The sequence below is a fragment of the Cuculus canorus genome, chromosome 14, assembly GCF_017976375.1.
Source record: "Cuculus canorus isolate bCucCan1 chromosome 14, bCucCan1.pri, whole genome shotgun sequence".
Taxonomy (NCBI): domain Eukaryota; kingdom Metazoa; phylum Chordata; class Aves; order Cuculiformes; family Cuculidae; genus Cuculus; species Cuculus canorus.
This window is the reverse complement of record NC_071414.1, coordinates 9,471,245-9,485,941: the sequence shown is the minus strand read 5'-3', so window position 1 is coordinate 9,485,941 and position 14,697 is coordinate 9,471,245. Positions and strand designations below refer to the sequence as shown.

Below are 14,697 nucleotides of genomic sequence, written 5' to 3'. Positions count from 1 at the left end.
ACGCTGATTTTACAGTGGTATTAATCAACTGGGTCTAATTCCTTTCTCAATGACACTAGCATAAATCTGAAATTGCTCCACTGACGTCAGTGCTGTAATGGCAGTGAAAAGGAAAGTTAGAATTCTTTGACTTCAGAATGTTGCTGCTGATTTACACCAGAACAAGAGCAGAAGTAGTTGGGCTCAGCATGTCCTAGCACTGTGTCACTGAACAGCAGGCTGGACTCCGCTCTAGGTTACAGCGGTGATGATGGAGAGCAACTCCCTGGGTTTCACTGGCATTACTTTGATGGAAATGAGTTTTAACTTCCCCACAGTCTGGGTCTCAAAGAGTTCCATATAACAGGCCATTAATGAAGAGAAATGATAAAGCAATATTCTTACGTAATTCTGTAACAGTCATATAGGGATAAAATGGTCATTTGGCTGGTGTTGTGATGATGATGATGATGGAGAGCAAGGCAGTGGTACCCTTATATCTTGATAGACACCAAGCGGATGTCCATGGAAGAAGTGATGGTCCTAGCTGAAGATAGTGGGGCACGTAGAGGAGCTGCTTTTGCAGCTGGTGCTTAGGGCTAGTCTGGAGGGATGGGAACGCTGGCTACACTTTTTCCCTCTGAGTGGACACAAGCAGTTGTTGCAGACATTATGTTCTGGCAGCATTCAGGGTGTTAATCCTTGTTTTTTTCCCCTCAATTTTCCCACCTTGTCTCTAAAGGGCTAGAAGTGAAAGCCTGGCTGTAAAAAGGGATGCTGCCCCCTCTCTCTGCTCTTCTGTGGCTTCAGCCTGCAGATTCTGGTTTTAAGCAGAAGGAGACAAGAAACGGATATTTCCTCTTGAAGCTGTAGGGCTTCCCGAACAACCTTGCTCTTTAAAGTGACTTTGGCAAGAAGGGCCTGGATTTCTGGTGGCTGTTCCTCAGGAAGTTAAAAAGCCCAGTCATCACCTCAGAGTCCATCAGCCTTGCTCCATTAAAGCCAGTGGAGACAAGCTGATTTACACTCCTCTTTCGTTGGCAGCTAGCCAATCTCTTAATTGTTCATAAGTGACTTTCTTTTTAAGTAGCACACATTTGCTGTGAGTGGCTCAGTTTGCACATAGTGAAATGCAGCCATGTGTGGCGTAACTGCTTTAAAGCCAGTGAGTTGAAACGGGGTCCAAGTGAACCACAAGGTGCCACAGAGCAGGACGGGTCCATGGATGTCTCAGGGAACTATGCCATCACCTTCTTTCTTTTTTAAAAAAGATGAGGCCATGCTTTACTCATCCCTCAGCCTCCCCTATGATAGAGTTGAGACAGGAGGAGAACCTTAGAAACCACAGAAGAACTGCAGTCCATCCCTCTCCACATCTTTTCCAAGGGTCCAATCATACAAGACAGGAGAAATAAAACCATCCTCCATGTTCTCAGTCCCAAGCAACCCAAGCTGGGCAGATGAAATGGTTCCCACATCCATGCTATACAGCCATGGGGATGAACGGCCGCTGTGAGATCCAGACATTGTGTTTCAGCAGCCCAGGCTCAACCTGTGAGCCACCGCAGCTCGGAGGTGCCTTGGTCACACTCACCTCCTTGTCCATGCACTTGGCTGGAAGGTGGCCCTGTGGAGATGAAATGAGAGCCAAGGAAGCATGGCCCCGGTTTTCCCACCCATTTTGTTCTTGCTAGTGGTGAATAACTCAGCCAATGTGTTTACTGGCGGGGAGCAGCAGAGTTTAACAGTAGTGAAACAAAACTGTGATTATTGCCATAGAAACTAGAGCTTGAATGTGAAGCGCATCCAATGGGGCAGCAGGAAGAGGACATTGGACTTCTGTCTCCTATCAAAACTCATGCATGTGGCTTAGATTTGGAATACCAGAAAGTCACTATTTTAGTAATCATGTCATAAAATATCCGGATATCGAGAAACATTGACTTTTTGGGGGTTCCTAGGAAGATCTAGGGGACTTTAGGGACTGGCCTGTGAGGGATTAGAGCGGTTAGTAGCACCACAGTAGAGCACAAAGCTCTTTCCAATTAGGAAAAGAGTCAATTAAATCACAGGGGCTGAGAGATGCAGAATCAGAAACATAACCTTGCTCTGCTTCATGGCTCTTTTTCCTGAATGCATATGTGCAGTTTGTTTAGAGAATTCCCTCCTCCTTCCCATTTGAACTCCCTACAACTATTGCTTTGCCCTGGGAATTTACAGCATGGCTGCAGTTTCCTTACCAGCTTACAAGCTCCATCTATAGGATAGTCGAAGAAGAGTCCTTCGGGATCAAGCTAAAGAAAAAGGGCAGAGAAACTTCACTGAGAGATTCCAGTTTTATTCTGGAAAAACTCCAGCATGTTTAGCATACTGCATTGCAAAAAGTCACTGATTTCATCGCGGTTACTCCGTATTTGGGTATAGCTTTCCTCCCTGTTTGAACTGTCAGTCCTCAGTTCTGTGCTGCGTGACATAGTGCCCCATGTACAAATTGAACAGTAGCAATTAACACATCCAATTTATCTAAATCCAGCTGATTTAGCAAATCGGTTCTCCTTAGCTCAGTGTTTAATGATTTCCAGCCCCAGCTCACACTTCACTGCACAGGCTGCGCAAGTAGTTGCAGTCCACATGGCATTTTTTAGGAGGAGGAAATGCAAGAGGTGAAAGATTTTTCTTCTTTCAAAGAAGGGAGTGCAAAGTATAATAGGATCCTTCGTGGCAGTGGAAGGAAGGAAGGAAGGAAGGAAGGAAGGAAGGAAGGAAGGAAGGAAGGAAGGAAGGAAGGAAGGACAGACGGACACAGGTAGAGTGTGAGTAGTGTTTTTAAAGAGGTGCTGGCAAGTGATGCTATGCCAAATCATCTCTCTCATGTTGGAACTTCATCTTTGATTTTCACAAGAAATACAGATTCATTTTGGATACCCAGAATTCTTCTGAGAGAGACATTGTGTTCCCAAAGAGCAGATATGGTTTTTTCTTTATGCATATCCATTCTGTTTTTAAATGATGCTTTCTCCCTCTACATGCTCAGATGATAATCTGGCATGCACTTCTTAAAATACCACTTTCAAGTAAATAAAAGCATGAGCATATCCAGTGCTTGTTCCTTTGTCTGTCTCAAGATTAATTTCTCATTTTTTCATCTAACGTGTCTGTCATTCAGGTATCTCCACATTCAAGAAAAAGCCTTGTTTCTTCCTTTTCGTAGATTCATAGATATTAAAATCAGGAGGAAATGTGTTCTTATCTCCTGGGCAGCTGACCTGAGTGTGTATGTAGAGATGCATCTGTCTATTCCAATTATTTCATGCAAAGAAGCTTTGCTTTTTGGCAGCTACTACTGCAGGAAAATCATTGCTGGGGTACTAAAGGCTGTCCTGGGGATGCGACTCTTACTGAATGCCTCAGTTGATCGTCCTGCTCACACAGCTCAGGAGTCCAGCGGCACTGTAGAAACATCACTGCAAAATGTGGGAGCTGAAGCTCACCTACCTCATTGAGATGCAACATCAGCATACAGTGGCATGTATGGGCAGGGCAGCACTGGGCATGGAGAGAATGGGCTGCTCCTGGTGTGTGCTCATCCACTGCCTCCTTCGGGGGGATGTTCAATAGCTGGAGGGGTGTCTGAAGGCTAAGATAGCGCTAGTGGATGTGGTGTACACCAGGCAGGACCAGCAAGTCCTGGGGAAGTGTAATCTCTCTCCTGGCTTCAGCATCTGAATCCCCCCTCTACCTTGAATTTTACCATGCTAAACTGATGCTTTTTTTCCTTTTTATCTGTCCCACAGAGATCCCTGGGTGTCCAGGAATGGTTGAGAGCTGAATGGGCTGACCTCTCTTCCTCACCATCCTGAGCTCATGAGGGCTCTGAAGAGATTGAGTAGGAGAATGACCTTGCTTCTCTGAGACTGGGAATGCTGTGGGAAGTTATTGCCTTGGCAACTGTCTTCATCCCAACCCATAGCCCATCGTGCATTGCCTGAAGAAGAAGCTGATGGAAGATAACCAGAGGACCAGGAAAGGCTCTTCTAGCCTCAAAGGACACAGACTGGGGACCGGCACTAAGAGAGGCACTTTGCAGGAGTCACTGTATATGAAATTGGCTCTGGAAAGAAGCTACAGGAGCCCTGTGAACTGAAGGAGGTGAATGTCCAAATCACCACAAAAGGTGTAGATGGGTTTCCCTGGCACAGCATCCTTGGAAAGCACTTTCAAAAGGGAAAGGGGTATCAGGACCACATACATGGCCGTCTCCAGTGGCTGGTTTGGAAGAGGCACAGAAAGGTGCCTTACGGGTCGGGTCAGGAGACCAACAGAACATGCTCACAGCTGCTTGTCCACGTGCTGGCTGGGGCTTCAGACAAATAGGAATCTGACCAGGACTGAAAGAGAAGGAGCGTGGAAGATTTCTTTGATTTATTCTGTGCTTGTTTCTCCTTCTAGTGTCTTCTCTGTCTACCTCTTTTTCTCTGTAGGCCCATGTGTACTGCCTGTGATGCACAGAGCCCCACAAACACACTTAGGTGTTTTAGCACAGGGCAAATCCTGTGCAGTGTGCAACTGTGCTGCCCTGTGCGTTGCTGTTGCTGGACGGGGTTGACATTGCACAGTGCAGCCATAACATGGCCTTTGTTTGCACCTTATGCCAACAAATCTGCAACTGCAATGCCGGGACTTCAGACAGAGAAAAGCTTGAATCTGACAATCCTTTTATGTGCGAGCAGTCACTTGCTAGCATGACCAGCCGCAGTTGGGAGCCAAGTTTTAACACCAGAGCCCCAAACCATTATAGAGCATTCATCCCTCTCCTGTAGCTGTGGAAAGGAGCATGCTGGCAGGCTGCATACTCGGCTCCTGCATCCTGGATTGTAAAAAACTCATTCAGCAGAAAAAGAGACGGAGATCGAGGGAGTGATGGAGACTCAGAAAATTGTAGGAGAAACTGATTCAAAACTATAGGAAAATTTTCACCTCTTATTGCACGTAGTGTCCCAGCTGCATACTGTCATGCTTAGCTGGGTGCCTGCAGGTCTCTGTTCACCAAGGTGCTCCTGGAGGCCGGGGCAAAATGTGCCGGTACCGAACTGTGCTGGGAGCCTCAACGCAGACCTTCTTTCTTGGGCTTCCAGCTGCAAACCCCTTCCTTCATGTGCAATCGTATTTATTTATTTATTTTCTTGCTGCTTGATGCAAAGCTGCTAACAGAGCACCCTCCCCACAGACATCCACAGCTGAGACAGGATGGAGAGAGTGTGCTGTGTGTCTATGCGACCAGAGCGGGCAAAGGGCAGGTGTATGCTATGAATGGGCTGGATCGGGCAGGAAGGAAAGGCTGCAGTTAAACCAGAAATACTTTCCCTGGGGTGAGTGTGCAGTTTGGTCTTCCAAGAATTAAGAACAGGATGGGCAAACTTTTGTTGGGAAAGGAGAACAGGACAGCTGTAGGTCCCATAAGCTCTGCAGAGTGCCCCTAGCCAGATGTTCTCCATGTAGCTGTGCTTGTGCAGGGTATGTGTATTTGTGCCAGTTGCTTGCCCAGATCCTGTCCTTCCAGCTATAGTGGAGCAAACTTATTATGCATACATCCTGGCTTTGGACACTTGCTGGGGGTCATATCCCCACCCAGGGCAAGTGCCCAGGAGTGTGCTCACAAAGGTTTAATACCTGGCAGTCTTTTCTGCCCAGTCCAAAAGAGATATCCTTGTACAGATTCATTTGACACAGCCAGTTTGAGGCTAGCAGACACGAGCCTCTGTGGACAATGTTGTAGTTGTGCTGTAGTGGCTCCTGTTCAGCCTTGGCTGTTCCTACCCAATTTGCTAAACAACCGGCACGCCGGCAGCGTCTGCTCGTGGTCAGGTATCCCATTTTATGGACAGTTTGTGTGTCCTAGTGGAGAAGGGAACTGTTTCTCTGGGAGACGGGGACTCTCCCATGCCCTGCTGCTCCCACAGCTCCCATGCTCAAGAAGGACATGGGGCACCTGGGTATCCCTTGGAAGGGCTCCTGGCTGCTCCAGGGGAGCCTAGCTTCTCCCATACCCTTCCCTCTGAGATGCCTCAACAAGACTTTGTCCAAACCTGCGTGACTGCTGAATCGAAATATTTCCCAACCAAAACCTGTTCCTCAGAAGATTCCTGGCTGGCTGTAGTCACGGATTATATAGTGGAAATGCTGCCTTTGGGATTAGTTTTCAAGTTAGAGACACACATGGTATTATTGTAGTTCTTTTTCTTGCAAATCCTTTCATGTGCAAAGGCAGGTTGCAGTAAGTGAAGTGAATACACTTTCTCTGATAATCTGCCAGGATGGCCCAAAAGCAGTGACCTGCTTATTGCTGAAAGCTTCCTTGCAGAGTTGTAAGAGTTGGAGATGGGAGAAATGTATTACAAATCCATCTGTCTATAACTCTTCAGGCTCGTTCAATGTATTACATTTACTGATGGTGTGTGTTGGGTCTATTTTTGAATGCCCTGACGCCAGGGTTATTGTGCTGTCCATTGGGAGACTGCTCTGTAGTCCAAGTCAAGAGCTGCTATTAGTACTCCACCTGCATTTCTTCTTGAAAACTTCATTCCATTATTCCTAGTGATGCTCTTCAAATACCTGCTGCTCATTATGTCCCAGTCAGGCTCTACCACTTGACCTGTGCTCATCTTTCCTCTTCTTTCTGGCTCCCTGATTGCTGCTGCTCCCTGTTCTTCCCATAGTTTGGCACAGAATGAGCCTGTTAATTTGTTAATTCAGTTGTGCAGAGTTTGTCAGGGATCTGTACCCACAAGTAGAGCAGCCAGCACCTCTGGCAATGCCTGGTCTACCCAGCAGCTGTGGAGCTGCTCTCTCATTGCAAAGCATGTGGGGTGCAGGAAAGAGGCAGACATAGACATGTGTCCAAAAGTAGACCGACATTGGCAATGAGCATTCATATTCCACAGGGAGTGAACGCCTGCTAGGGACAGTATTCAACAAAGTCTCCATCTCAGCAAAACCCAAGCTGGGCAATGGAGGTGAGTGATGCTCCAGTATTACCTGTGCAGACGTACCAGGGGCTGGTGAGGGGCAGAGATCCATGCAGTGGCAGGGAGCTGTGGTACCTGATGCCTGGAAATGGCATCCGTGAGCTGGAGCTGCAGCTTTGCACAGAGGGAGCCCCACGCCCTGCAAGAAGCATGAGGGCACAGCAGGTTCAGTGCACGTGCAGCACTTGCCTGGGAAGTCTTTGTGTACAACGCTCGGTTGGAGCACCATTATGATTGTAAGAGCTCTGTTCTTCTCACTGAACAAATTGTTCCTACAAATAAAGAATGAAAAGTCCTCCTCTTCCCACTCTTCTTTTTTTATGCTATTCATTAAGCGGTGCCAGGGAAAGGGACTGCACCTGAATGGTGGAAACAGAAGGAGGCTATGCTTCTGCAGATGCTGGGGCGGCGCATGGGGGAGAGGCTGAATGCAGGCAGAGCAGCCGGGGCAAATCAAATCACGAAGTAGACCAGAGCAGCTTGCAGGGCCTCTGCACAAAGCTTGCTGATGGGTAACAGACTGCAATATCTCCAGACACTGTGGGAAATGGGCTGTGGGACAAGGCTAGAGAGGAGCTGAGCAACAGCAAAGCAGCCTGTGAGGGTGGCGATTCTGCAGATGCTGTGGAACAGAGTAGAAGGAGGACAGGTCAAAGAAACCACGGAGGAGAAAAAGACAGATAAAAGAGGGAGCTAGTTCTCCCAAGAGCTTCACAGGATGACAACAGAGGAATCTGGAGTCTCCCACATGGCATTGTGTGGTCCTGTGGGCTAGTTCTTTGCCTAAACGCCACATCTGTGTTAGAGCAGAAGGCTCCATAATTCCTTGTTTCAATCCCCAGCTGTTTCCCTGGTGATGTAGGGCAGGGTGGCAGTGACAACATTACAGCTTTTCAGAAGCAGTTGTCAGGGGAAGAATTTGATCCCCAAACAACGGAAGAATCAAAATGATACATTTCCAACTGAATTCATAATTAAGTAATTAATCATCCCAATTTAAAACATTGGAGGGCCTGCAGTGCCCTCATACATAAAGATATTCAAGGCAGTGTTTGGGCGATGTCTATCAGCAGTCTGTTTTCTGGCTGCCAGTGAGCACGAGGCTTTAGGCAGCACTGCTGGTCCTCGCAGCCCGGGGACCATTCCTCTGGTGGGACCCGCATGTAGGGGAATTCAGTACATCTTTTATCAAGGAACAGAAACGGCTTTGAACTGCTGCATAACTGCGTGCAGGTCTCCATGGTGCATACCATCACGTTTTAGTCTGACTGTGAATCACAACAACTCAGCACTTCATCCTTGCTTTGTAAGGACATTTCGAGTCACTTATGGCTCAGACACACACATGCCAGCTATGTGCAGACCCAAGTACCTATCCATTCACATTGAAGAGGCTTATCTAACCTCTGCAGGCCTCCAGTAAGCTTACATGGATTTTCTCCATCTCACAGACTTTGTATCTGGATTTACTCTGGAGTCAGCCCTGGGTTCTGGGACTGGATGAATTCTGAGTTTTATTTGCCAAGAGCACACACAACCCCACTGCCTCCAGACATCCCAGGCTGCATCCAAGTATATTTCTAAAGTTCCAAAGCTTTAAAGCAATCTGGAGAAAAGAGCTGTGAGGAGATAATTGCAGCGCATAACTGCAATAAACCTTTTCTTCATCCTTTCATGGTTAGCGGTATGAACATGAATTATGGCAACTTAAACCTCTTGAGAGCAGCATATAAAATCACTTTCTCAAATGGCTGGTAAAGAAGCTCGTTAAGTTAAGATGTCAACACTTGCAAATGCTGTTGTCTGAATGGGGCTATTTTACAAGTCAGTTTAATCCTTCCAGGAATCAAATGACCCCATTCCACTCCACCAAGCAGCAGATTCACTCTTTCCTCCTTGTTTTCTGACCTGTTTGTTCATTCAAGGCTCTGGAACCGTCACCTCTTGTAGCAGATGAGATGCCTCATAACTTACAAATGTAAGCATGTTAATAAAAACCTCCACATCTGGCTGGCTTTCACACTACCTGGCAAATCACAGAGGCTACAGAGAAGTCAGGGTCTTTTCATGTGCAGCGAGCAGCAAAATAGGAGGAAAGAAATGTTCACCTGCTCCAGCTGCAACTTTTAGGGTCATTTTGTTAGCTGCCAAGCAAACAGGTATCCCAGAATCTACCAACTCTTGTAGGACACCTTCCTGCAGTGCCCTGTTGTTTCTGGGCATGGTTTTTCCTGGAGGATAGAGAGAAGGATTGAAGGGACCATGCCCTCAATCGTGGCTCAGGTCCCACACTGACTCAACAGCCATGGTTGCTCCCAGATGCAGCCACATGCCCTTATTTAATGATTCTCCATCTCTTGGCTTCCTGTTAAAAATCACAGAGCTGGGCATAAGCAGCAGGTGCTTTCCTGCCTTGTGTCCGGATGATGTGTCCCTTTCGCTGGTCACACTTCCCTGGTCTGGCACCACCCTGAAGGGCACTGCTGCCACAGCACCAATAATATTCCTGAGCCTTTCCTGACAGCCCCATCAGCCCCATCAGGCACCGCTCTGCCTTCCCCTGGCACAGGCTGACTTCTAGGTCTCCCAGACACATTTTCTTTCAATTCTATAGGCACAAATCCCAACAAATATTGGATTAAATAACTTTGTGCTGGTAATTTACCATAATTTTTACTATTATGAGAGAACATTTAAATCCCAGATGCTCTGGTTTGGTCTCCATGGGAATTGATAGAAGGGGTCAAGCTTCAGTTGTTGAATCCCTCTGCAGAGGGGAATGGCTTTGCCTCATCAGTTGGGGAAGTGGTGGGGGATGGGTTATTTGGCTGCTTTTCTTTTTGGATGTGTTCTGTCAGTCAAACTCGTAGTGAAAATGTGAATCTGCACAGACCAGGCTGTCATATGACAGCAGGAAATGAAAAACAGGAAGAAGGGGTGTTACAGAAATGGAAATTACGGTAATTAAAACACAAAAAATAACAGTAAAATGTATCCAGGCATTACAAACAACAGGCTGGTTTATTGATGCTGGTTCTCTGAAGACTGGTGTGACTGAAAACTGAAGTAGTGGAGAAATATCTAGTGCGGTTGTTAACCATTAACTATTTTGCTGCTAGTCTTGACTGCAGCCTGCATGGGGAGCACGTGTTTTTAAGTGTTAATCCTCATTCAAAGCCCACCCTAGCAAATGAAAAGGCTGTAGAGGCATCCAGGGGTGCAGATGATTATTGCCTGTGTTTGCAACAGCAATAGCCACCAGGCAACCAAGGCAGGGAGCTCCATGGCTCTGGAGCCACGTGGGAAATGGTCTGTCTCAGCAAAGCTCAAGGTCTAAATATGCGAGAGGGGTTAATAAGCAGAATAAAAGATCAGCAGAGGAGACATCCCAGGGTAGCAAATACCATCTAAGTGCATACTTTTGTTAAGCAGAGGTCAGCGAAACATCAAGAAATTATGACTATCCTATACTAGGATAAACTGCCTCTCTAAACAGGTTATTTTTCTACCGAGATTGTAAAATTGCTTTGGAGTAGCTCAGCCAGAGACATCTGCATTTAGTCAGACAAAACCTAGCCACCTGCTTTGCTTTCCACAGCTTTTCAATGGCCTTGGATCCGTACAGTCACGTGGACCTGGATCTGTGGCAGAGGTGGATTTTGGCACGGGTGCAAGCATTCGTGGGGCAGGGAATACAGTAGCACCTTGCTCTGAGGGACTGAACATTCCCATCTGCCTCTCCACACATGCCTGACTGCTGTGCAAGCCCAGCACGAGCATCAGCTGTGGCTTCTTGGAAGAAATGTGCAAAAATTGTAGAACCAGAAAGCAATTGCACAACGAGCACCAAGCTTGCAAATGCAGATTTTTGGGAAGGTTGGTTGGTGGTGTTTTTTTAAAAGGGAATATTTGTTAACTTCGAAAAAAATTGCAGATGTTTCTTTTTAAAAAACAAATAAGTCACATCTCCATTGCCACATTTTTCCCCTTCCCCTTTCTAATGCTGAGTGCACTGACCCTCCGACTGTTCCACTTTCTGCTACGCCCCTGGGAGTGGGAGAAATTTTGTGGTTTTCATTTTTAAACAACAAAGGAGGGGGGAGGCGGAAATGAGAACCCTTAGCATCATATAGACAAGTGCATTCAAGGGCAAAGCAAATGCAGAGGAAATTAAATTTTTCAGTTTTCTTTTATCATCAAAACCAAAGCAAAATGAATGTGTCAATCCAAAATGAAGCTTGTCATGTTTCAGAGACCACCTCTGAAAGCGTACTCATAAATAGCATTTTTTTTGAGAAAATGATGGTTTTGATGGAATCTGACTCTCTGATCTCCAAACTGTGAAATGGCACTTTCCAGTCTCTGTCCTGTGGCGGTAGTTGAATATCTCACACTGCTCCTTGTACAAACTCTGGATGGTTTTGGTAAACAGCCTGAGAATCCTATATGGTGACTGAGATCCAGAGAACAGATGCTCTCCTGTCGCACAGACCAGCTACGTCACGCTCAGCCCCCAGGTCATAGCCATCCCTGGGGTCCCCCCAGCACTGTGAATGAGCTGGCAGGGCTGGGGACATTGGTGTGCAACAGCTACCTTCAATTTCTCCACTTTCTGTCAATTGTCAACATCTGCAGGCAAAAATTATATCATGCCCTGCCTGGTTTTCATTGCATGCCTCTTGTCGCTTTAACCCAGTTGCAGCTTTTTTCCCCCGAGGTGGTTCAATGACACGTGCAGTGCTGGAGACCATGGGGATGGTTTACAGCGTGGGGACCTCTTTCTCATGGAAAGTTGGATACAGCATAATTTTTGGCAGGACAGGTGGAAAAGGAGGAGCCCTTGTTTGAGTTCCTGTGCTGCTGCTTGCACTCCAGCCTCTGGTGCATCCCAGGTGCATCTGGCAGCAAGTCATGGGATAATGGCATGAGAAATTAGACTACATTTGCCAGTGGCTGGGTGGCTGGTGGGCTCTGAGCAGCCTGGTCAGCCACGGCAGCCCCAGCACAGCACCTGTTGCTGTTGAGGCTATGCTTGGCTGGTGCTATTTTTGGAGCATGCATGAGGGCAGGAAGGATCGGCATGCCCCAAGTGCAGAAGAGACAGACTTGTTATGAAAAGAGAAGGCGCGGATTTGCTCAGCAGCAAGGTCTGCCCAGGGCAGGAAGGACTAATCTGGACCTCCTCAGGCACAGTGAGTGCAAGTCTAGAGCAAGATGCTCAGGACTTGCTACTGACAGCAACTGGGACGATAATGGCAAGTTTGCAGCAACCTTGGGATGTCTGAAAGGTGTCAGCCAGAGGCTGAATCTTCTGTCACAATGCTGAGCAAACTGTCCCACATCTAGACTGGGCTGAGATGCAAGAGAAATACACAGCCTCTAGATGGAGGCTTGAAAGCGTGAAGCAGGAGAAAGAGGTGCTCTTTCTAGGATCAGGAAGGTTGACCGAAAAGGAGCAGACATTGCACAAACCAGAAAAAAAACCAAGAGGAATACCACAGGAGAGGATTTTCATGTTGATAAGATCTACATCATGTGGTGGCACTCATAGATGCCAGAGGAACTCCAACACCGACACCCTTAGTAAAGATAAACCAGCAGGGCAAGTCCCTGGAAGGCTTTCAAAGAGTGTCGTTTTCATCCAGCTGCAAACAAACACGCCACTTCTTCTGCCACCTGGAGCTGTGGCTCTGTCTTCAGCCTCCCCTCACATTTGGGGTTCTGCAGGGAGAGGGCATCATAGCCCATATGATGCTTGTGCCAAGTTCTGAAGCCTCATCAGTGCTTCTTTACAAATCAATAGGGCAGTTTCCACCTCTTGGCTCCCCAGCAGCTGAGGTGTGTTTCTCTGAGCCACAATGATTGCTCAAAAAGGGGTGGATAAAACACAGCACCAGTGAGGTGAACAAAGCCAGTGGGGTTGGGCAAAGGAGATAAAGCAGGCACAGAGAGGCTGAAAGCAACGCAGCTTTCCTGAAGCAAATGCCCTGAAACCTTAGGGGAAGTCCATGGTTCCGGATTTCCTCGTGTTTTCTTCCTCTTTGTAATCAATTCATAAGATATACATACCTATGTAACAGATGCACCTCCCAAAAAATAGCTACTCCTAAGCCCTGTAACTGTGAAGCATTGCAGGGTAACAGAAGCAGACAGGTTTGTCTGGAAGATGCTGCTGCAAAAGTGTCATAGGAAGGATTTTAGCAGATGCAGAGCTGGGCAGTCGAAACCGCCACACTTCAACTTCAGTATATGGAGAAATCCAGGATCATTCCCAGGAATAAGAGAACAAGCCTGTCCCCAGAATAGAAATGAACACCCATTTCATTAGCTGAGTCTTCCCTGTGCTTATTTCAGCATCGATTCCTGGGGCAGTTGTGAGCTTTATAGTGCTGATTAACAATTACAGAATGTACCAGAGCAGCATCACCACAGCGCAGCTGGGGACTGTGGAGATGACCGGGCTGATGCCATGTCAACCTAGTGGCTGCATCTCCAAGGTTACTTTTAACAGGAAACCACTGGTTGGATAACTTGGAAGGAAGCAAACATGTTTTTAAAGTCTGGTTTTTTTTTCTTTTCCGTAAATTCCCCTTAGCTCAGCACTCTATAGCTGCCTGATGGAGCAACTGCTTGAGCTGTACCTCCCTTTCTAAGACTATTTTGTCTTCTTGCTCTTCTTGTAATATGGGGATTTATTTCCTCAGAGCCAAGCCACCCCTCCGTTTCTCTGCCACAGGCTGCAGGAGGAGCCTTCTAGCACAGCACTGATCCCTGCAGCCTTCTGCACTACTGGTGAGAGGAAACAGAGTCCCTGTCTATCCACAAGCAGGTCTCTAGGACATTTCCTGTCCCCTCCCAACCATCCATTGACAGCTTAGGCACTCTGGCTCCGAAACTCCATACATTTATCCTAAAAGCTGATGAGGACCTATTTTGGGTAGATTTGTCCTGTGCATTAGGAGGCTGAGCTTCCAGATTGAGCCAGACGAGGGTATCAGAGAGCAATGCAAGGGGGGTTTTCCTCCTCCAGCATGGCCTTTCTGCAGCCTTCCCACCTTCCCATGGCCAGGGAACCAGCCTGGTGTTGCAGTCCAGTGGTTCCCCTGAATGAATTGAGATCAGCTTAAAATGCGGCGTGGCTCTCTGGGTTTGAATCCTGCTCTATTATTAACTTGGCTGAGGAACAGGAAAACCTTGTGCAGTTGGCCAGGGCTCGTTTGCTTTGTATATTCCCTATCTTCCCCTGGGACATCAAGTGCCTCTCTGTCAGGGACAGGATATTGGCCTCGATGCAAAGGTAATGTCAAGTCTCCCTCTCCCAAACTGTCCTTGTCCAGAGAAGAATCTCCATGCAGTACCATAGTAGCATCAGACTGTCTTCCTACCTCCCACTGGGCAGGGACTTGGAGGGTAAGGACTTACACCCACAGATGTTTGCGTGCTTGGAGGTCCCAGGAGCTCACTGAGTCCTTCTGGCCCGCCGGCAGCACTGCTGCTGGGTACGCTAATGCTGCATGGGGAATGTTGGCTTTTCCAGAAAGTCCAATAAAATAATGGCCTCATCACTATTCATTCCTTCAGTGCAGACTTCCTTGTGCCCACATGAATCTTAATGCACCAATAGGGTATTAATGTGGGTGCCTCGGGTGTCCCTGAGGAACCAGCATTGTCGCAGGGTGTTAACAGCCCATCT

At 47.3% G+C, this 14,697-nt stretch overlaps 1 protein-coding gene across 1 annotated transcript in view; it reads left to right on the top strand.

The window, feature by feature from the left end:
* Nucleotides 1-6,921, top strand: part of ADRB2 (adrenoceptor beta 2) — a 34,612-nt gene extending 27,691 nt beyond the window's left edge. The window contains exon 2 of the mRNA XM_054079743.1: nucleotides 3,774-6,921. Coding sequence (XP_053935718.1) covers nucleotides 3,774-3,808 — 35 coding nt within the window. The 3' untranslated portion in view covers nucleotides 3,809-6,921. The remainder of the gene's footprint in view (nucleotides 1-3,773) is intronic.
* The last annotated feature ends 7,776 nt before the right edge of the window (nucleotides 6,922-14,697 follow it).